Genomic DNA, 20,740 nt, shown 5'->3' with positions numbered 1-20,740 from the left:
TCTCCCCCGGTGCCCCTCCCGCTCTCTCTCTCCCCCGGTGCCCCTCCCGCTCTCTCTCTCCCCCGGTGCCCCTCCCGCTCTCTCTCTCTCCCCCGGTGCCCCTCCCGCTCTCTCTCTCTCCCCCGGTGCCCCTCCCGCTCTCTCTCTCCCCCGGTGCCCCTCCCGCTCTCTCTCTCCCCCGGTGCCCCTCCCGCTCTCTCTCTCCCCCGGTGCCCCTCCCGCTCTCTCTCTCCCCCGGTGCCCCTCCCGCTCTCTCTCTCCCCCGGTGCCCCTCCCGCTCTCTCTCTCCCCCGGTGCCCCTCCCGCTCTCTCTCTCCCCCGGTGCCCCTCCCGCTCTCTCTCTCCCCCGGTGCCCCTCCCGCTCTCTCTCTCCCCCGGTGCCCCTCCCGCTCTCTCTCTCCCCCGGTGCCCCTCCCGCTCTCTCTCTCCCCCGGTGCCCCTCCCGCTCTCTCTCTCCCCCGGTGCCCCTCCCGCTCTCTCTCTCCCCCGGTGCCCCTCCCGCTCTCTCTCTCCCCCGGTGCCCCTCCCGCTCTCTCTCTCCCCCGGTGCCCCTCCCGCTCTCTCTCTCCCCCGGTGCCCCTCCCGCTCTCTCTCTCCCCCGGTGCCCCTCCCGCTCTCTCTCTCCCCCGGTGCCCCTCCCGCTCTCTCTCTCCCCCGGTGCCCCTCCCGCTCTCTCTCTCCCCCGGTGCCCCTCCCGCTCTCTCTCTCTCTCCCCGTCGCCCCTCCCGCTCTCTCTTCCACCCGCTAGAAACCTCTCTTACTCTCTCTCTCTCTCTCTCTCCCTTCCTGGCCACATTCCTGTCTCCCTCCCTCTTTCCGCCTCCTCCAACTGAACACGTTATCCTATGCTGTTCTCTTCTCTCCCTTGTTCCGTCTCTCTCTCTCTCACACAAGCTCACGAAAAGCCTCTCATGGGGCACTTTTTGGAAAGCGTTCTGGAAGTGTCCTGCAGAATCTTGTTGCCGGTGTTGGTGATTGCGTTTCTGTTGGAGGGGGGGCTGAGTATGAGGGCAATGCCACGATCGCCGCCTCGGAGCTGGGAGGCCAGCCTTACCTTCAACTGGTTCAGCTTGAGGAGGTCGCTGTCGAGCAGCGCGGACGTTCCCATGGCGCTGAGAAGGCGCCTTTGCTCGGAGCGTCGTTCAGAGAGCAGCCGATTGCTTCCTGGGACCTGCTGGTTGAGCATCAAGTGGGACTGCTGGGAGAGAGGGAAGCAAGTTAATCAGGTCTCCGAAACACAGTGCGCAGCCACGCACATCCTTCTGAGGGCGACGCGAGGGAGGGGAAGGGGGGGGTGGTATCTGGGAAAGGGAGGGGGAGGGGGAGGGGAAGGGGGGGCGGTGTGAGTGAGGGAGGGGGAGGGAGTGCGGTGTGAGTGAGGGAGGCGGAGGTAGTGCGGTGTGAGTGAGGGAGGGGGAGGGAGTGCGGTGTGAGTGAGGGAGGGGGAGGGAGTGCGGTGTGAGTGAGGGAGGGGGAGGTTGTGCGGTGTGAGTGAGGGAGGGGGAGGGAGTGCGGTGTGAGTGAGGGAGGGGGAGGGAGTGCGGTGTGAGTGAGGGAGGGGGAGGGAGTGCGGTGTGAGTGAGGGAGGGGGAGGGAGTGCGGTGTGAGTGAGGGAGGGGGAGGGAGTGCGGTGTGAGTGAGGGAGGGGGAGGGAGTGCGGTGTGAGTGAGGGAGGGGGAGGGAGTGCGGTATCCGGGAGGGGCTGGGAGTGCGGTGTGAGTGAGGGAGGGGGAGGGAGTGCGGTATCCGGGAGGGGGTGGGAGTGCGGTGTGAGTGAGGGAGGGGGAGCGAGTGCGGGGTGAGTGAGGGAGGGGGAGGGAGTGCGGTGTGAGTGAGGGAGGGGGAGCGAGTGCGGTGTGAGTGAGGGAGGGGGAGTGCGGTGTGAGTGAGGGAGGGGGAGGGAGAGCGGTGTGAGTGAGGGAGGGGGAGGGAGTGCGGTGTGAGTGAGGGAGGGGGAGGGAGTGCGGTGTGAGTGAGGGAGGGGGAGGGAGTGCGGGGTGAGTGAGGGAGGGGGAGCGAGTGCGGGGTGAGTGAGGGAGGGGGAGCGAGTGCGGGGTGAGTGAGGGAGGGGGAGCGAGTGCGGTGTGAGTGAGGGAGGGGGAGGATGTGCGGTGTGAGTGAGGGAGGGGGAGGGAGTGCAGTGTGAATGAGGGAGAGGGTGTGAGTGCGGTGTGAGTGAGGGAGGGGGAGGTTGTGCGGTGTGAGTGAGGGAGGGGGAGGGAGTGCGGTGTGAGTGAGGGAGAGGGAGGGAGTGCGGTGTGAGTGAGGGAGGGGGAGGGAGTGCGGTGAGAATGAGGGAGAGGGTGTGAGTGAGGTGTGAGTGAGGGAGAGGGAGTGAGTGCGGTGTGAGTGAGGGAGGGGGAGGGAGAGCGGTGTGAGTGAGGGAGGGGGAGGGAGAGCGGTGTGAGTGAGGGAGGGGGAGGGAGTGCGGTGTGAGTGAGGGAGGGTGAGGGAGAACAGTGTGACTGAGGGAGGGGGAGGGAGAGCGGTGTGAGTGAGGGAGGGGGAGGGAGAGCGGTGTGAGTGAGGGAGGGGGAGGGAGTGCAGTGTGAGTGAGGGAGGGGGAGGGAGTGCAGTGTGAGTGAGGGAGGGGGAGGGAGTGCGGTGTGAGTGAGGGAGGGGGAGGGAGTGCGGTGTGAGTGAGGGAGGGGGAGGGAGTGCGGGGTGAGTGAGGGAGGGGGAGGGAGTGCGGGGTGAGTGAGGGAGGGGGAGCGAGTGCGGGGTGAGTGAGGGAGGGGGAGCGAGTGCGGTGTGAGTGAGGGAGGGGGAGGTTGTGCGGTGTGAGTGAGGGAGGGGGAGGGAGTGCGGTGTGAATGAGGGAGAGGGTGTGAGTGCGGTGTGAGTGAGGGAGGGGGAGGTTGTGCGGTGAGTGAGGGAGGGGGAGGGAGTGCGGTGTGAGTGAGGGAGAGGGAGTGAGTGCGGTGTGAGTGAGGGAGGGGGAGGTTGTGCGGTGTGAGTGAGGGAGGGGGAGGTTGTGCGGTGTGAGTGAGGGAGGGGGAGGGAGTGCGGTGTGAGTGAGGGAGAGGGAGTGAGTGCGGTGTGAGTGAGGGAGGGGAGGGAGTGCGGTGTGAGTGAGGGAGGGGGAGGGAGAGCGGTGTGAATGAGGGAGGGGGAGGGAGAGCGGTGTGAGTGAGGGAGGGGGAGGGAGAGCGGTGTGAGTGAGGGAGGGGGAGGGAGTGCGGTGTGAGTGAGGGAGGGGGAGGGAGAACAGTGTGAGTGAGGGAGGGGGAGGGAGAGCGGTGTGAGTGAGGGAGGGGGAGGGAGAGCGGTGTGAGTGAGAGAGGGGGAGGTCGTGCGGTGTGAGTGAGGGAGGGGGAGGGAGAGCGGTGTGAGTGAGGGAGGGGGAGGGAGTGCGGGGTGAGTGAGGGAGGGGGAGCGAGTGCGGGGTGAGTGAGGGAGGGGGAGCGAGTGCGGGGTGAGTGAGGGAGGGGGAGCGAGTGCGGTGTGAGTGAGGGAGGGGGAGCGAGTGCGGTGTGAGTGAGGGAGGGGGAGGGAGAGCGGTTGTGAGTGAGGGAGGGGGAGGGAGAGCGGTGTGAGTGAGGGAGGGGGAGGGAGTGCGGTGTGAGTGAGGGAGGGGGAGGGAGTGCGGTGTGAGTGAGGGAGGGGGAGGGAGTGCGGTGTGAGTGAGGGAGGGGGAGGGAGTGCGGTGTGAGTGAGGGAGGGGGAGGGAGTGCGGTGTGAGTGAGGGAGGGGGAGGGAGTGCGGTGTGAGTGAGGGAGGGGGAGGGAGTGCGGTGTGAGTGAGGGAGGGGGAGGGAATGCGGTGTGAGTGAGGGAGGGGGAGGGAATGCGGTATCCGGGAGGGGGAGGTTGTGCGGTGTGAGTGAGGGAGGGGGAGGGAGTGCGGTGTGAGTGAGGTAGGGGGAGGGAGTGCGGTGTGAGTGAGGGAGGGGGAGGGAGAGCGGTATCTGGGAGGGGGAGGGAGGGCGGTATCTGGGAGGGGGAGGGAGTGCGGTGTGAGTGAGGGAGGGTGAGGGAGTGCGGTGTGAGTGAGGGAGGGGGAGGTTGTGTGGTGTGAGTGAGGGAGGGGGAGGGAGAGCGGTGTGAGTGAGGGAGGGGGAGGGAGAGCGGTGTGAGTGAGGGAGGGGGAGGGAGTGCGGTGTGAGTGAGGGAGGGGGAGGGAGTGCGGTGTGAGTGAGGGAGGGGGAGGGAGTGCGGTGTGAGTGAGGGAGGGGGAGGGAGTGCGGGGTGAGTGAGGGAGGGGGAGCGAGTGCGGGGTGAGTGAGGGAGGGGGAGCGAGTGCGGTGTGAGTGAGGGAGGGGGAGGTTGTGCGGTGTGAGTGAGGGAGGGGGAGGGAGTGCGGTGTGAATGAGGGAGAGGGTGTGAGTGCGGTGTGAGTGAGGGAGGGGGAGGTTGTGCGGTGTGAGTGAGGGAGGGGGAGGGAGTGCGGTGTGAGTGAGGGAGAGGGAGTGAGTGCGGTGTGAGTGAGGGAGGGGGAGGTTGTGCGGTGTGAGTGAGGGAGGGGGAGGGAGTGCGGTGTGAATGAGGGAGAGGGTGTGAGTGAGGTGTGAGTGAGGGAGAGGGAGTGAGTGCGGTGTGAGTGAGGGAGGGGGAGGGAGTGCGGTGTGAGTGAGGGAGTGGGAGGGAGAGCGGTGTGAGTGAGGGAGGGGGAGGGAGAGCGGTGTGAGTGAGGGAGGGGGAGGGAGTGCGGTGTGAGTGAGGGAGGGGGAGGGAGAACAGTGTGAGTGAGGGAGGGGGAGGGAGAGCGGTGTGAGTGAGGGAGGGGGAGGGAGAGCGGTGTGAGTGAGGGAGGGGGAGGTCGTGCGGTGTGAGTGAGGGAGGGGGAGGGAGTGCGGTGTGAGTGAGGGAGGGGGAGGGAGAGCGGTGTGAGTGAGGGAGGGGGAGGGAGTGCGGTGTGAGTGAGGGAGGGGGAGGGAGTGCGGTGTGAGTGAGGGAGGGGGAGGGAGTGCGGTGTGAGTGAGGGAGGGGGAGGGAGTGCGGGGTGAGTGAGGGAGGGGGAGGGAGTGCGGGGTGAGTGAGGGAGGGGGAGCGAGTGCGGGGTGAGTGAGGGAGGGGGAGCGAGTGCGGGGTGAGTGAGGGAGGGGGAGCGAGTGCGGGGTGAGTGAGGGAGGGGGAGCGAGTGCGGGGTGAGTGAGGGAGGTGGAGCGAGTGCGGTGTGAGTGAGGGAGGGGGAGCGAGTGCGGTGTGAGTGAGGGAGGGGGAGGGAGAGCGGTGTGAGTGAGGGAGGGGGAGGGAGAGCGGTGTGAGTGAGGGAGGGGGAGGGAGTGCGGTGTGAGTGAGGGAGGGGGAGGGAGTGCGTTGTGAGTGAGGGAGGGGGAGGGAGTGCGGTGTGAGTGAGGGAGGGGGAGGGAGTGCGGTGTGAGTGAGGGAGGGGGAGGGAGTGCGGTGTGAGTGAGGGAGGGGGAGGGAGTGCGGTGTGAGTGAGGGAGGGGGAGGGAGTGCGGTGTGAGTGAGGGAGGGGGAGGGAGTGCGGTGTGATGTGAGCGAGGGGGAGGGAGTGTGGTGTGAGTGACGGAGGGGCAGGGAGAGCGGTGTGAGTGAGGAAGGGGGAGGGAGTGTGGTATCTGGGAGGGGGAGGGAGAGCGGTGTGAGTGAGGGAGGGGGAGGGAGTGAGGTATCTGGGAGGGGGAGGGAGTGCGGTGTGAGTGAGGGAGGGGGAGGGTGTGCGGTGTGAGTGAGGGTGGGGGAGGGAGTGCGGTGTGAGTGAGGGAGGGGGAGGGAGTGCGGTGTGAGTGAGGGAGGGGGAGGGAGTGCGGTGTGAGTGAGGGAGGGGGAGGGAATGCGGTGTGAGTGAGGGAGGGGGAGGGAGTGCGGTATCCGGGAGGGGGAGGTTGTGCGGTGTGAGTGAGGGAGGGGGAGGGAGTGCGGTATCTGGGAGGGGGAGGGAGTGCGGTATGAGTGAGGGAGGGGGAGGGAGTGCGGTGTGAGTGAGGGAGGGGGAGGGAGTGCGGTGTGAGTGAGGTAGGGGGAGGGAGTGCGGTGTGAGTGAGGGAGGGGGAGGGAGTGCGGTATCTGGGAGGGGGAGGGAGAGTGGTGTGAGTGAGGGAGGGGGAGGGAGAGCGGTATCTGGGAGGGGGAGGGAGGGCGGTATCTGGGAGGGGGAGGGAGTGCGGTGTGAGTGAGGGAGGGTGAGGGAGTGCGGTGTGAGTGAGGGAGGGGGAGGTTGTGTGGTGTGAGTGAGGGAGGGGGAGGGAGTGCGGTATCTGGGAGGGGGAGGGAGTGCGGTATGAGTGAGGGAGGGGGAGGGAGTGCGGTGTGAGTGAGGGAGGGGGAGGGAGTGCGGTGTGAGTGAGGGAGGGGGAGGGAGTGCGGTGTGAGTGAGGGAGAGGGAGTGAGTGCGGTGTGAGTGAGGGAGGGGGAGGGAGTGCGGTGAGAATGAGGGAGAGGGTGTGAGTGAGGGAGAGGGAGTGAGTGCGGTGTGAGTGAGGGAGGGGGAGGGAGAGCGGTGTGAGTGAGGGAGGGGGCGGGAGAGCGGTGTGAGTGAGGGAGGGGGAGGGAGTGCGGTGTGAGTGAGGGAGGGTGAGGGAGAACAGTGTGAGTGAGGGAGGGGGAGGGAGAGCGGTGTGAGTGAGGGAGGGGGAGGGAGTGCGGTGTGAGTGAGGGAGGGGGAGGGAGTGCGGTGTGAGTGAGGGAGGGGGAGGGAGTGCGGTGTGAGTGAGGGAGGGGGAGGGAGTGCGGTGTGAGTGAGGGAGGGGGAGGGAGTGCGGTGTGAGTGAGGGAGGGGGAGGGAGTGCGGGGTGAGTGAGGGAGTGGGAGCGAGTGCGGGGTGAGTGAGGGAGGGGGAGCGAGTGCGGTGTGAGTGAAGGAGGGGGAGGTTGTGCGGTGTGAATGAGGGAGGGGGAGGGAGTGCGGTGTGAATGAGGGAGAGGGTGTGAGTGCGGTGTGAGTGAGGGAGGGGGAGGTTGTGCGGTGAGTGAGGGAGGGGGAGGGAGTGCGGTGTGAGTGAGGGAGAGGGAGTGAGTGCGGTTGTGAGTGAGGGAGGGGGAGGTTGTGCGGTGTGAGTGAGGGAGGGGGAGGGAGTGCGGTGTGAATGAGGGAGAGGGTGTGAGTGAGGTGTGAGTGAGGGAGAGGGAGTGAGTGCGGTGTGAGTGAGGGAGGGGGAGGTTGTGTGGTGTGAGTGAGGGAGGGGGAGGGAGAGCGGTGTGAGTGAGGGAGGGGGAGGGAGAGCGGTGTGAGTGAGGGAGGGGGAGGGAGTGCGGTGTGAGTGAGGGAGGGGGAGGGAGTGCGGTGTGAGTGAGGGAGGGGGAGGGAGTGCGGTGTGAGTGAGGGAGGGGGAGGGAGTGCGGGGTGAGTGAGGGAGGGGGAGCGAGTGCGGGGTGAGTGAGGGAGGGGGAGCGAGTGCGGTGTGAGTGAGGGAGGGGGAGGTTGTGCGGTGTGAGTGAGGGAGGGGGAGGGAGTGCGGTGTGAATGAGGGAGAGGGTGTGAGTGCGGTGTGAGTGAGGGAGGGGGAGGTTGTGCGGTGTGAGTGAGGGAGGGGGAGGGAGTGCGGTGTGAGTGAGGGAGAGGGAGTGAGTGCGGTGTGAGTGAGGGAGGGGGAGGTTGTGCGGTGTGAGTGAGGGAGGGGGAGGGAGTGCGGTGTGAATGAGGGAGAGGGTGTGAGTGAGGTGTGAGTGAGGGAGAGGGAGTGAGTGCGGTGTGAGTGAGGGGGAGGGAGTGCGGTGTGAGTGAGGGAGTGGGAGGGAGAGCGGTGTGAGTGAGGGAGGGGGAGGGAGAGCGGTGTGAGTGAGGGAGGGGGAGGTCGTGCGGTGTGAGTGAGGGAGGGGGAGGGAGTGCGGTGTGAGTGAGGGAGGGGGAGGGAGAGCGGTGTGAGTGAGGGAGGGGGAGGGAGTGCGGTGTGAGTGAGGGAGGGGGAGGGAGTGCGGTGTGAGTGAGGGAGGGGGAGGGAGTGCGGTGTGAGTGAGGGAGGGGGAGGGAGTGCGGGGTGAGTGAGGGAGGGGGAGGGAGTGCGGGGTGAGTGAGGGAGGGGGAGCGAGTGCGGGGTGAGTGAGGGAGGGGGAGCGAGTGCGGGGTGAGTGAGGGAGGGGGAGCGAGTGCGGGGTGAGTGAGGGAGGGGGAGCGAGTGCGGGGTGAGTGAGGGAGGTGGAGCGAGTGCGGTGTGAGTGAGGGAGGGGGAGCGAGTGCGGTGTGAGTGAGGGAGGGGGAGGGAGAGCGGTGTGAGTGAGGGAGGGGGAGGGAGAGCGGTGTGAGTGAGGGAGGGGGAGGGAGTGCGGTGTGAGTGAGGGAGGGGGAGGGAGTGCGTTGTGAGTGAGGGAGGGGGAGGGAGTGCGGTGTGAGTGAGGGAGGGGGAGGGAGTGCGGTGTGAGTGAGGGAGGGGGAGGGAGTGCGGTGTGAGTGAGGGAGGGGGAGGGAGTGCGGTGTGAGTGAGGGAGGGGGAGGGAGTGCGGTGTGAGTGAGGGAGGGGGAGGGAGTGCGGTGTGAGTGAGCGAGGGGGAGGGAGTGTGGTGTGAGTGACGGAGGGGCAGGGAGAGCGGTGTGAGTGAGGAAGGGGGAGGGAGTGTGGTATCTGGGAGGGGGAGGGAGAGCGGTGTGAGTGAGGGAGGGGGAGGGAGTGAGGTATCTGGGAGGGGGAGGGAGTGCGGTGTGAGTGAGGGAGGGGGAGGGAGTGCGGTGTGAGTGAGGGAGGGGGAGGGAGTGCGGTGTGAGTGAGGGAGGGGGAGGGAGTGCGGTGTGAGTGAGGGAGGGGGAGGGAGTGCGGTGTGAGTGAGGGAGGGGGAGGGAATGCGGTGTGAGTGAGGGAGGGGGAGGGAGTGCGGTATCCGGGAGGGGGAGGTTGTGCGGTGTGAGTGAGGGAGGGGGAGGGAGTGCGGTATCTGGGAGGGGGAGGGAGTGCGGTATGAGTGAGGGAGGGGGAGGGAGTGCGGTGTGAGTGAGGGAGGGGGAGGGAGTGCGGTGTGAGTGAGGTAGGGGGAGGGAGTGCGGTGTGAGTGAGGGAGGGGGAGGGAGTGCGGTATCTGGGAGGGGGAGGGAGAGTGGTGTGAGTGAGGGAGGGGGAGGGAGAGCGGTATCTGGGAGGGGGAGGGAGGGCGGTATCTGGGAGGGGGAGGGAGTGCGGTGTGAGTGAGGGAGGGTGAGGGAGTGCGGTGTGAGTGAGGGAGGGGGAGGTTGTGTGGTGTGAGTGAGGGAGGGGGAGGGAGTGCGGTATCTGTGAGGGGGAGGGAGTGCGGTATGAGTGAGGGAGGGGGAGGGAGTGCGGTGTGAGTGAGGGAGGGGGAGGGAGTGCGGTGTGAGTGAGGGAGGGGGAGGGAGTGCGGTGTGAGTGAGGGAGGGGGAGGGAGTGCGGTGTGAGTGAGGGAGAGGGAGTGAGTGCGGTGTGAGTGAGGGAGGGGGAGGGAGTGCGGTGAGAATGAGGGAGAGGGTGTGAGTGAGGGAGAGGGAGTGAGAGCGGTGTGAGTGAGGGAGGGGGAGGGAGAGCGGTGTGAGTGAGGGAGGGGGCGGGAGAGCGGTGTGAGTGAGGGAGGGGGAGGGAGTGCGGTGTGAGTGAGGGAGGGTGAGGGAGAACAGTGTGAGTGAGGGAGGGGGAGGGAGAGCGGTGTGAGTGAGGGAGGGGGAGGGAGTGCGGTGTGAGTGAGGGAGGGGGAGGGAGTGCGGTGTGAGTGAGGGAGGGGGAGGGAGTGCGGTGTGAGTGAGGGAGGGGGAGGGAGTGCGGTGTGAGTGAGGGAGGGGGAGGGAGTGCGGTGTGAGTGAGGGAGGGGGAGGGAGTGCGGGGTGAGTGAGGGAGTGGGAGCGAGTGCGGGGTGAGTGAGGGAGGGGGAGCGAGTGCGGTGTGAGTGAGGGAGGGGGAGGTTGTGCGGTGTGAGTGAGGGAGGGGGAGGGAGTGCGGTGTGAATGAGGGAGAGGGTGTGAGTGCGGTGTGAGTGAGGGAGGGGGAGGTTGTGCGGTGAGTGAGGGAGGGGGAGGGAGTGCGGTGTGAGTGAGGGAGAGGGAGTGAGTGCGGTGTGAGTGAGGGAGGGGGAGGTTGTGCGGTGTGAGTGAGGGAGGGGGAGGGAGTGCGGTGTGAATGAGGGAGAGGGTGTGAGTGAGGTGTGAGTGAGGGAGAGGGAGTGAGTGCGGTGTGAGTGAGGGAGGGGGAGGGAGTGCGGTGTGAGTGAGGGAGGGGGAGGGAGAGCGGTGTGAGTGAGGGAGGGGGAGGGAGAGCGGTGTGAGTGAGGGAGGGGGAGGGAGTGCGGTGTGAGTGAGGGAGGGGGAGGGAGAACAGTGTGAGTGAGGGAGGGGGAGGGAGAGCGGTGTGAGTGAGGGAGGGGGAGGGAGAGCGGTGTGAGTGAGGGAGGGGGAGGTCGTGCGGTGTGAGTGAGGGAGGGGGAGGGAGAGCGGTGTGAGTGAGGGAGGGGGAGGGAGTGCGGTGTGAGTGAGGGAGGGGGAGGGAGTGCGGTGTGAGTGAGGGAGGGGGAGGGAGTGCGGTGTGAGTGAGGGAGGGGGAGGGAGTGCGGGGTGAGTGAGGGAGGGGGAGGGAGTGCGGGGTGAGTGAGGGAGGGGGAGCGAGTGCGGGGTGAGTGAGGGAGGGGGAGCGAGTGCGGGGTGAGTGAGGGAGGGGGAGCGAGTGCGGGGTGAGTGAGGGAGGGGGAGCGAGTGCGGTGTGAGTGAGGGAGGGGGAGCGAGTGCGGTGTGAGTGAGGGAGGGGGAGGGAGAGCGGTGTGAGTGAGGGAGGGGGAGGGAGAGCGGTGTGAGTGAGGGAGGGGGAGTGCGGTGTGAGTGAGGGAGGGGGAGGGAGTGAGGTGTGAGTGAGGGAGGGGGAGGGAGTGCGGTGTGAGTGAGGGAGGGGGAGGGAGTGCGGTGTGAGTGAGGGAGGGGGAGGGAGTGCGGTGTGAGTGAGGGAGGGGGAGGGAGTGCGGTGTGAGTCAGCGAGGGGGAGGGAGTGTGGTGTGAGTGACGGAGGGGCAGGGAGAGCGGTGTGAGTGAGGAATGGGGAGGGAGTGTGGTATCTGGGAGGGGGAGGGAGAGCGGTGTGAGTGAGGGAGGGGGAGGGAGTGCGGTATCTGGGAGGGGGAGGGAGTGCGGTGTGAGTGAGGGAGGGGGAGGGAGTGCGGTGTGAGTGAGGGAGGGGGAGGTTGTGCGGTGTGATTGAGGGAGGGGGAGGGAGTGCGGTGTGAGTGAGGGAGGGGGAGGTTGTGCGGTGTGATTGAGGGAGGGGGAGGGAGTGCGGTGTGAGTGAGGGAGGGGGAGGGAGTGCGCTGTGAGTGAGGGAGGGGGAGGGAGTGCGGTGTGAGTGAGGGAGGGGGAGGGAATGCGGTGTGAGTGAGGGAGGGGGAGGGGAGTGCGGTATCCGGGAGGGGGAGGTTGTGCGGTGTGAGTGAGGGAGGGGGAGGGAGTGCGGTATCTGGGAGGGGGAGGGAGTGCGGTATGAGTGAGGGAGGGGGAGGGAGTGCGGTGTGAGTGAGGGAGGGGGAGGGAGTGCGGTGTGAGTGAGGTAGGGGGAGGGAGTGCGGTGTGAGTGAGGGAGGGGGAGGGAGTGCGGTATCTGGGAGGGGGAGGGAGAGTGGTGTGAGTGAGGGAGGGGGAGGGAGAGCGGTATCTGGGAGGGGGAGGGAGGGCGGTATCTGGGAGGGGGAGGGAGTGCGTTGTGAGTGAGGGAGGGTGAGGGAGTGCGGTGTGAGTGAGGGAGGGGGAGGTTGTGTGGTGTGAGTGAGGGAGGGGGAGGGAGAGCGGTGTGAGTGAGGGAGGGGGAGGGAGAGCGGTGTGAGTGAGGGAGGCGGAGGGAGTGCGGTGTGAGTGAGGGAGGGGGAGGGAGTGCGGTGTGAGTGAGGGAGGGGGAGCGAGTGCGGGGTGAGTGAGGGAGGGGGAGCGAGTGCGGGGTGAGTGAGGGGGGAGGAGCGAGTGCGGTGTGAGTGAGGGAGGGGGAGGTTGTGCGGTGTGAGTGAGGGAGGGGGAGGGAGTGCGGTGTGAATGAGGGAGAGGGTGTGAGTGCGGTGTGAGTGAGGGAGGGGGAGGTTGTGCGGTGTGAGTGAGGGAGGGGGAGGGAGTGCGGTGTGAGTGAGGGAGGGGGAGGTTGTGCGGTGTGAGTGAGGGAGGGGGAGGGAGTGCGGTGTGAATGAGGGAGAGGGTGTGAGTGAGGTGTGAGTGAGGGAGAGGGAGTGAGTGCGGTGTGAGTGAGGGAGGGGGAGGGAGTGCGGTGTGAGTGAGGGAGGGGGAGGGAGAGCGGTGTGAGTGAGGGAGGGGGAGGGAGAGCGGTTGTGAGTGAGGGAGGGGGAGGGAGTGCGGTGTGAGTGAGGGAGGGGGAGGGAGTGCGGTGTGAGTGAGGGAGGGGGAGGGAGTGCGGGGTGAGTGAGGGAGGGGGAGGGAGTGCGGGGTGAGTGAGGGAGGGGGAGCGAGTGCGGGGTGAGTGAGGGAGGGGGAGCGAGTGCGGGGTGAGTGAGGGAGGTGGAGCGAGTGCGGTGTGAGTGAGGGAGGGGGAGGGAGTGCGGTGTGAGTGAGGGAGGGGGAGGGAGTGCGGTGTGAGTGAGGGAGGGGGAGGGAGTGCGGTGTGAGTGAGGGAGGGGGAGGGAGTGCGGTGTGAGTGAGGGAGGGGGAGGGAGTGCGGTGTGAGTGAGGGAGGGGGAGGGAGTGCGGTGTGAGTGAGGGAGGGGGAGGGAGTGCGGTGTGAGTGAGGGAGGGGGAGGTTGTGCGGTGTGAGTGAGGGAGGGGGAGGGAGTGCGGTATCTGGGAGGGGGAGGGAGTGCGGTATGAGTGAGGGAGGGGGAGGGAGTGCGGTGTGAGTGAGGGAGGGGGAGGGAGTGCGGTGTGAGTGAGGTAGGGGGAGGGAGTGCGGTGTGAGTGAGGTAGGGGGAGGGAGTGCGGTGTGAGTGAGGGAGGGGGAGGGAGTGCGGTATCTGGGAGGGGGAGGGAGAGTGGTGTGAGTGAGGGAGGGGGAGGGAGAGCGGTATCTGGGAGGGGGAGGGAGGGCGGTATCTGGGAGGGGGAGGGAGTGCGGTGTGAGTGAGGGAGGGTGAGGGAGTGCGGTGTGAGTGAGGGAGGGGGAGGTTGTGTGGTGTGAGTGAGGGAGGGGGAGGGAGTGCGGTATCTGGGAGGGGGAGGGAGTGCGGTATGAGTGAGGGAGGGGGAGGGAGTGCGGTGTGAGTGAGGGAGGGGGAGGGAGTGCGGTGTGAGTGAGGGAGGGGGAGGGAGTGCGGTGTGAGTGAGGGAGAGGGAGTGAGTGCGGTGTGAGTGAGGGAGGGGGAGGGAGTGCGGTGAGAATGAGGGAGAGGGTGTGAGTGAGGGAGAGGGAGTGAGTGCGGTGTGAGTGAGGGAGGGGGAGGGAGAGCGGTGTGAGTGAGGGAGGGGGCGGGAGAGCGGTGTGAGTGAGGGAGGGGGAGGGAGTGCGGTGTGAGTGAGGGAGGGTGAGGGAGAACAGTGTGAGTGAGGGAGGGGGAGGGAGAGCGGTGTGAGTGAGGGAGGGGGAGGGAGTGCGGTGTGAGTGAGGGAGGGGGAGGGAGTGCGGTGTGAGTGAGGGAGGGGGAGGGAGTGCGGTGTGAGTGAGGGAGGGGGAGGGAGTGCGGTGTGAGTGAGGGAGGGGGAGGGAGTGCGGTGTGAGTGAGGGAGGGGGAGGGAGTGCGGGGTGAGTGAGGGAGTGGGAGCGAGTGCGGGGTGAGTGAGGGAGGGGGAGCGAGTGCGGTGTGAGTGAGGGAGGGGGAGGTTGTGCGGTGTGAGTGAGGGAGGGGGAGGGAGTGCGGTGTGAATGAGGGAGAGGGTGTGAGTGCGGTGTGAGTGAGGGAGGGGGAGGTTGTGCGGTGAGTGAGGGAGGGGGAGGGAGTGCGGTGTGAGTGAGGGAGAGGGAGTGAGTGTGGTGTGAGTGAGGGAGGGGGAGGTTGTGCGGTGTGAGTGAGGGAGGGGGAGGGAGTGCGGTGTGAATGAGGGATAGGGTGTGAGTGAGGTGTGAGTGAGGGAGAGGGAGTGAGTGCGGTGTGAGTGAGGGAGGGGGAGGGAGTGCGGTGTGAGTGAGGGAGGGGGAGGGAGAGCGGTGTGAGTGAGGGAGGGGGAGGGAGAGCGGTGTGAGTGAGGGAGGGGGAGGGAGTGCGGTGTGAGTGAGGGAGGGGGAGGGAGAACAGTGTGAGTGAGGGAGGGGGAGGGAGAGCGGTGTGAGTGAGGGAGGGGGAGGGAGAGCGGTGTGAGTGAGGGAGGGGGAGGTCGTGCGGTGTGAGTGAGGGAGGGGGAGGGAGAGCGGTGTGAGTGAGGGAGGGGGAGGGAGTGCGCTGTGAGTGAGGGAGGGGGAGGGAGTGCGGTGTGAGTGAGGGAGGGGGAGGGAGTGCGGTGTGAGTGAGGGAGGGGGAGGGAGTGCGGGGTGAGTGAGGGAGGGGGAGGGAGTGCGGGGCGAGTGAGGGAGGGGGAGCGAGTGCGGGGTGAGTGAGGGAGGGGGAGCGAGTGCGGGGTGAGTGAGGGAGGGGGAGCGAGTGCGGGGTGAGTGAGGGAGGGGGAGCGAGTGCGGGGTGAGTGAGGGAGGGGGAGCGAGTGCGGTGTGAGTGAGGGAGGGGGAGGTCGTGCGGTGTGAGTGAGGGAGGGGGAGCGAGTGCGGTGTGAGTGAGGGAGGGGGAGCGAGTGCGGTGTGAGTGAGGGAGGGGGAGGGAGTGAGGTGTGAGTGAGGGAGGGGGAGGGAGTGCGGTGTGAGTGAGGGAGGGGGAGGGAGTGCGGTGTGAGTGAGGGAGGGGGAGGGAGTGCGGTGTGAGTGAGGGAGGGGGAGGGAGTGCGGTGTGAGTCAGCGAGGGGGAGGGAGTGTGGTGTGAGTGACGGAGGGGCAGGGAGAGCGGTGTGAGTGAGGAATGGGGAGGGAGTGTGGTATCTGGGAGGGGGAGGGAGAGCGGTGTGAGTGAGGGAGGGGGAGGGAGTGCGTTATCTGGGAGGGGGAGGGAGTGCGGTGTGAGTGAGGGAGGGGGAGGGAGTGCGGTGTGAGTGAGGGAGGGGGAGGTTGTGCGGTGTGATTGAGGGAGGGGGAGGGAGTGCAGTGTGAGTGAGGGAGGGGGAGGTTGTGCGGTGTGATTGAGGGAGGGGCAGGGAGTGCGGTGTGAGTGAGGGAGGGGGAGGGAGTGCGGTGTGAGTGAGGGAGGGGGAGGGAGTGCGGTGTGAGTGAGGGAGGGGGAGGGAGTGCGGTGTGAGTGAGGGAGGGGGAGGGAGTGCGGTATCCGGGAGGGGGAGGTTGTGCGGTGTGAGTGAGGGAGGGGGAGGGAGTGCGGTATCTGGGAGGGGGAGGGAGTGCGGTATGAGTGAGGGAGGGGGAGGGAGTGCGGTGTGAGTGAGGGAGGGGGAGGGAGTGCGGTGTGAGTGAGGTAGGGGGAGGGAGTGCGGTGTGAGTGAGGGAGGGGGAGGGAGTGCGGTATCTGGGAGGGGGAGGGAGAGTGGTGTGAGTGAGGGAGGGGGAGGGAGAGCGGTATCTGGGAGGGGGAGGGAGGGCGGTATCTGGGAGGGGGAGGGAGTGCGTTGTGAGTGAGGGAGGGTGAGGGAGTGCGGTGTGAGTGAGGGAGGGGGAGGTTGTGTGGTGTGAGTGAGGGAGGGGGAGGGAGAGCGGTGTGAGTGAGGGAGGGGGAGGGAGAGCGGTGTGAGTGAGGGAGGGGGAGGGAGTGCGGTGTGAGTGAGGGAGGGGGAGGGAGTGCGGTGTGAGTGAGGGAGGGGGAGCGAGTGCGGGGTGAGTGAGGGAGGGGGAGCGAGTGCGGGGTGAGTGAGGGGGGGGAGCGAGTGCGGTGTGAGTGAGGGAGGGGGAGGTTGTGCGGTGTGAGTGAGGGAGGGGGAGGGAGTGCGGTGTGAATGAGGGAGAGGGTGTGAGTGCGGTGTGAGTGAGGGAGGGGGAGGTTGTGCGGTGTGAGTGAGGGAGGGGGAGGGAGTGCGGTGTGAGTGAGGGAGAGGGAGTGAGTGCGGTGTGAGTGAGGGAGGGGGAGGTTGTGCGGTGTGAGTGAGGGAGGGGGAGGGAGTGCGGTGTGAATGAGGGAGAGGGTGTGAGTGAGGTGTGAGTGAGGGAGAGGGAGTGAGTGCGGTGTGAGTGAGGGAGGGGGAGGGAGTGCGGTGTGAGTGAGGGAGGGGGAGGGAGAGCGGTGTGAGTGAGGGAGGGGGAGGGAGAGCGGTGTGAGTGAGGGAGGGGGAGGGAGAGCGGTGTGAGTGAGGGAGGGGGAGGAGAACGGTGTGAGTGAGGGAGGGGGAGGGAGAGCGGTGTGAGTGAGGGAGGGGGAGGGAGAGCGGTGTGAGTGAGGGAGGGGGAGGTCATGCGGTGTGAGTGAGGGAGGGGGAGGGAGAGCGGTGTGAGTGAGGGAGGGGGAGGGAGAGCGGTGTGAGTGAGGGAGGGGGAGGGAGTGCGGTGTGAGTGAGGGAGGGGGAGGGAGTGCGGTGTGAGTGAGGGAGGGGGAGGGAGTGCGGTGTGAGTGAGGGAGGGGGAGGGAGTGCGGGGTGAGTGAGGGAGGGGGAGGGAGTGCGGGGTGAGTGAGGGAGGGGGAGGGAGTGCGGGGTGAGTGAGGGAGGGGGAGCGAGTGCGGGGTGAGTGAGGGAGGGGGAGCGAGTGCGGGGTGAGTGAGGGAGGTGGAGCGAGTGCGGTGTGAGTGAGGGAAGGGGAGGGAGTGCGGTGTGAGTGAGGGAGGGGGAGGGAGTGCGGTGTGAGTGAGGGAGGGGGAGGGAGTGCGGTGTGAGTGAGGGAGGGGGAGGGAGTGCGGTGTGAGTGAGGGAGGGGGAGGGAGTGCGGTGTGAGTGAGGGAGGGGGAGGGAATGCGGTGTGAGTGAGGGAGGGGGAGGGAGTGCGGTATCCGGGAGGGGGAGGTTGTGCGGTGTGAATGAGGGAGGGGGAGGGAGTGCGGTATCTGGGAGGGGGAGGGAGTGCGGTATGAGTGAGGGAGGGGGAGGGAGTGCGGTGTGAGTGAGGGAGGGGGAGGGAGTGCGGTGTGAGTGAGGTAGGGGGAGGGAGTGCGGTGTGAGTGAGAGAGGGGGAGGGAGTGCGGTATCTGGGAGGGGGAGGGAGAGTGGTGTGAGTGAGGGAGGGGGAGGGAGAGCGGTATCTGGGAGGGTGAGGGAGGGCGGTATCTGGGAGGGGGAGGGAGTGCGGTGTGAGTGAGGGAGGGTGAGGGAGTGCGGTGTGAGTGAGGGAGGGGGAGGTTGTGTGGTGTGAGTGAGGGAGGGGGAGGGAGTGCGGTATCTGGGAGGGGGAGGGAGTGCGGTGTGAGTGAGGGAGGGGGAGGGAGTGCGGTGTGAGTGAGGGAGGGGGAGGGAGTGCGGTGTGAGTGAGGTAGGGGGAGGGAGTGCGGTGTGAGTGAGGGAGGGGGAGGGAGTGCGGTATCTGGGAGGGGGAGGGAGAGTGGTGTGAGTGAGGGAGGGGGAGGGAGAGCGGTATCTGGGTGGGGGAGGGAGGGCGGTATCTGGGAGGGGGAGGGAGTGCGGTGTGAGTGAGGGAGGGTGAGGGAGTGCGGTGTGAGTGAGGGAGGGGGAGGTTGTGTGGTGTGAGTGAGGGAGGGGGAGGGAGTGCGGTATCTGGGAGGGGGAGGGAGTGCGGTGTGAGTGAGGGAGGGGGAGGGAGTGCGGTGTGAGTGAGGGAGGGGGAGGGAGTGCGGTGTGAGTGAGGTAGGGGGAGGGAGTGCGGTGTGAGTGAGGGAGGGGGAGGGAGTGCGGTATCTGGGAGGGGGAGGGAGAGTGGTGTGAGTGAGGGAGGGGGAGGGAGAGCGGTATCTGGGTGGGGGAGGGAGGGCGGTATCTGGGAGGGGGAGGGAGTGCGGTGTGAGTGAGGGAGGGTGAGGGAGTGCGGTGTGAGTGAGGGAGGGGGAGGTCGTGTGGTGTGAGTGAGGGAGGGGGAGGTCGTGCGGTGTGAGTGAGGGAGGGGGAGGTCGTGCGGTGTGAGTGAGGGAGGGGGAGGGCGTGCGGTGTGAGTGAGGGAGGGGGAGGGCGTGCGGTGTGAGTGAGGGAGGGGGAGGTCGTGCGGTGTGAGTGAGGGAGGGGGAGGTCGTGCGGTGTGAGTGAGGGAGGGGGAGGTCGTGCGGTGTGAGTGAGGGAGGGGGAGGTCGTGCGGTGTGAGTGAGGGAGGGGGAGGTCGTGCGGTGTGAGTGAGGGAGGGTGAGGTCGTGCGGTGTGAGTGAGGGAGGGGGAGGTCGTGCGGTGTGAGTGAGGGAGGGGGAGGTCGTGCGGTGTGAGTGAGGGAGGGGGAGGTCGTGCGGTGTGAGTGAGGGAGGGGGAGGTCGTGCGGTGTGAGTGAGGGAGGGGGAGGTCGTGCGGTGTGAGTGAGGGAGGGGGAGGTCGTGCGGTGAGAGTGAGGGAGGGGGAGGTCGTGCGGTGTGAGTGAGGGAGGGGGAGGTCGTGCGGTGTGAGTGAGGGAGGGGGAGGGAGTGCGGTGTGAGTGAGGGAGGGGGAGGGAGTGCGGTGTGAGTGAGGGAGGGGGAGGGAGTGCGGTGTGAGTGAGGGAGGGGGAGGGAGTGCGGTGTGAGTGAGGGAGGGGGAGGGAGTGCGGTGTGAGTGAGGGAGGGGGAGGGAGTGCGGTGTGAGTGAGGGAGGGGGAGGGAGTGCGGTGTGAGTGAGGGAGGGGGAGGGAGTGCGGTGTGAGTGAGGGAGGGGGAGGGAGTGCGGTGTGAGTGAGGGAGGGGGAGGGAGTGCGGTGTGAGTGAGGGAGGGGGAGGGAGTGCGGTGTGAGTGAGGGAGGGGGAGGGAGTGCGGTGTGAGTGAGGGAGGGGGAGCGAGAGCGGTGTGAGTGAGGGAGGGGGAGCGAGTGCGGTATCTGGGAGGGGGAGCGAGTGCGGTGTGAGTGAGGGAGGGGGAGCGAGTGCGGTGTGAGTGAGGGAGGGGGAGGGAGTGCGGTGTGAGTGAGGGAGGGGGAGGGAGTGCGGTGTGAGTGAGGGAGGGGGAGGGAGTGCGGTGTGAGTGAGGGAGGGGGAGGGAGTGCGGTGTGAGTGAGGGAGGGGGAGGAGTGCGGTGTGAGTGAGGGAGGGGGAGGGAGTGCGGTGTGAGTGAGGGAGGGGGAGGGAGTGCGGTGTGAGTGAGGGAGGGGGAGGGAGTGCGGTGTGAGTGAGGGAGGGGGAGGGAGTGCGGTGTGAGTGAGGGAGGGGAGGGAGTGCGGTGTGAGTGAGGGAGGGGGAGGGAGTGCGGTGTGAGTGAGGGAGGGGGAGGGAGTGCGGTGTGAGTGAGGGAGGGGGAGGGAGTGCGGTGTGAGTGAGGGAGGGGGAGGGAGTGCGGTGTGAGTGAGGGAGGGGGAGGGAGTGCGGTGTGAGTGAGGGAGGGGGAGGGAGTGCGGTGTGAGTGAGGGAGGGGGAGGGAGTGCGGTGTGAGTGAGGGAGGGGGAGGGAGTGCGGTGTGAGTGAGGGAGGGGGAGGGAGTGCGGTGGTGAGTGAGGGAGGGGGAGGGAGTGCGGTGTGAGTGAGGGAGGGGGAGGGAGTGCGGTGTGAGTGAGGGAGGGGGAGGGAGTGCGGTGTGAGTGAGGGAGGGGGAGGGAGTGCGGTTGTGAGTGAGGGAGGGGGAGGGAGTGCGGTATCTGGGAGGGGGAGGGAGTGCGGTATCTGGGAGGGGGAGGGAGTGCGGTGTGAGTGAGGGAGGGGGAGGGAGTGCGGTGTGAGTGAGGGAGGGGGAGGGAGAGCGGTGTGAGTGAGGGAGGGGGAGGGAGAGCGGTGTGAGTGAGGGAGGGGGAGGGAGTGCGGTGTGAGTGAGGGAGGGGGAGGGAGTGCGGTGTGAGTGAGGGAGGGGGAGGGAGTGCGGTGTGAGTGAGGGAGGGGGAGGGAGTGCGGTGTGAGTGAGGGAGGGGGAGGGAGTGCGGTTGTGAGTGAGGGAGGGGGAGGGAGTGCGGTGTGAGTGAGGGAGGGGGAGGGAGTGCGGTGTGAGTGAGGGAGGGGGAGGGAGTGCGGTGTGAGTGAGGGAGGGGGAGGGAGAGCGGTGTGAGTGAGGGAGGGGGAGAGAGAGCGGTGTGAGTGAGGGAGGGGGAGGGAGTGCGGTGTGAGTGAGGGAGGGGGAGGGAGAGCGGTGTGAGTGAGGGAGGGGGAGGGAGTGTGGTATCTGGGAGGTGGAGGGAGAGCGGTGTGAGTGAGGGAGGGGGAGGGAGAGCGGTGTGAGTGAGGGAGGGGGAGGGAGTGCGGTGTGAGTGAGGGAGGGGGAGGGAGTGCGGCGTGAGTGAGGGAGGGGGAGGGAGTGCGGTGTGAGTGAGGGAGGGGGAGGGAGTGTGGTGTGAGTGACGGAGGGGGAGGGAGAGCGGTGTGAGTGACGGAGGGGGAGGGAGTGTGGTATCTAGGAGGGGGAGGGAGAGCGGTGTGAGTGAGGGAGGGGGAGGGAGAGCGGTGTGAGTGAGGGAGAGGGAGTGCGGTGTGTGAGGGAGGGGGAGGGAGTGCGGTGTGAGTGAGGGAGGGGGAGTGAGAGCGGTGTGAGTGAGGGAGGGGGAGGGAGTGCGGTTTGAGTGAGGCAGGGGGAGGGAGTGCGGTATCTGGGAGGGGGAGGGAGTGTGGTGTGAGTGAGGGAGGGGGAGGGAGAGCGGTGAGAGTGAGGGAGGGGGAGGGAGTGCGGTGTGAGTGAGGGAGGGGGAGGGAGTGCGGTGTGAGTGAGGGAGGGGGAGGGAATGCGGTGTGAGTGAGGGAGGGGGAGTGAGTGCGGTGTGAGTGAGGGAGGGGCACGGAGAGCGGTGTGAGTGAGGGAGGGGGAGGGTGAGCGGTGTGAGTGAGGGAGGGGGAGGGAGTGCGGTGTGAGTGAGGGAGGGGTAGGGAGTGCGGTGTGAGTGAGGGAGGGGGAGGGAGTGCGGTGTGAGTGAGGGAGGGGGAGGGAGTGCGGTGTGAGTGAGGGAGGGGGAGGGAGTACGGTATCTGGGAGGGGGAGGGAGTGCGGTGTGAGTGAGGGAGGGGGAGGGAGTGCGGTGTGAGTGAGGGAGGGGGAGGGAGTGCGGTGTG

At 67.7% G+C, this 20,740-nt stretch overlaps 1 protein-coding gene across 1 annotated transcript in view; it reads right to left on the bottom strand.

Moving 5' to 3' along the window:
* Positions 1-895: 895 nt before the first annotated feature.
* LOC121274813 (histone-lysine N-methyltransferase SETD1A-like) overlaps positions 896-20,740 on the bottom strand; it is a 65,038-nt gene continuing 45,193 nt past the window's right edge. The window contains exon 18 of the mRNA XM_041182175.1: positions 896-1,198. Coding sequence (XP_041038109.1) covers positions 896-1,198 — 303 coding nt within the window. The remainder of the gene's footprint in view (positions 1,199-20,740) is intronic.

Source organism: Carcharodon carcharias (assembly GCF_017639515.1).
Source record: "Carcharodon carcharias isolate sCarCar2 chromosome 38 unlocalized genomic scaffold, sCarCar2.pri SUPER_38_unloc_27, whole genome shotgun sequence".
Lineage (NCBI taxonomy): Eukaryota > Metazoa > Chordata > Chondrichthyes > Lamniformes > Lamnidae > Carcharodon > Carcharodon carcharias.
This window is presented reverse-complemented; position numbering and strand designations above follow the sequence as displayed.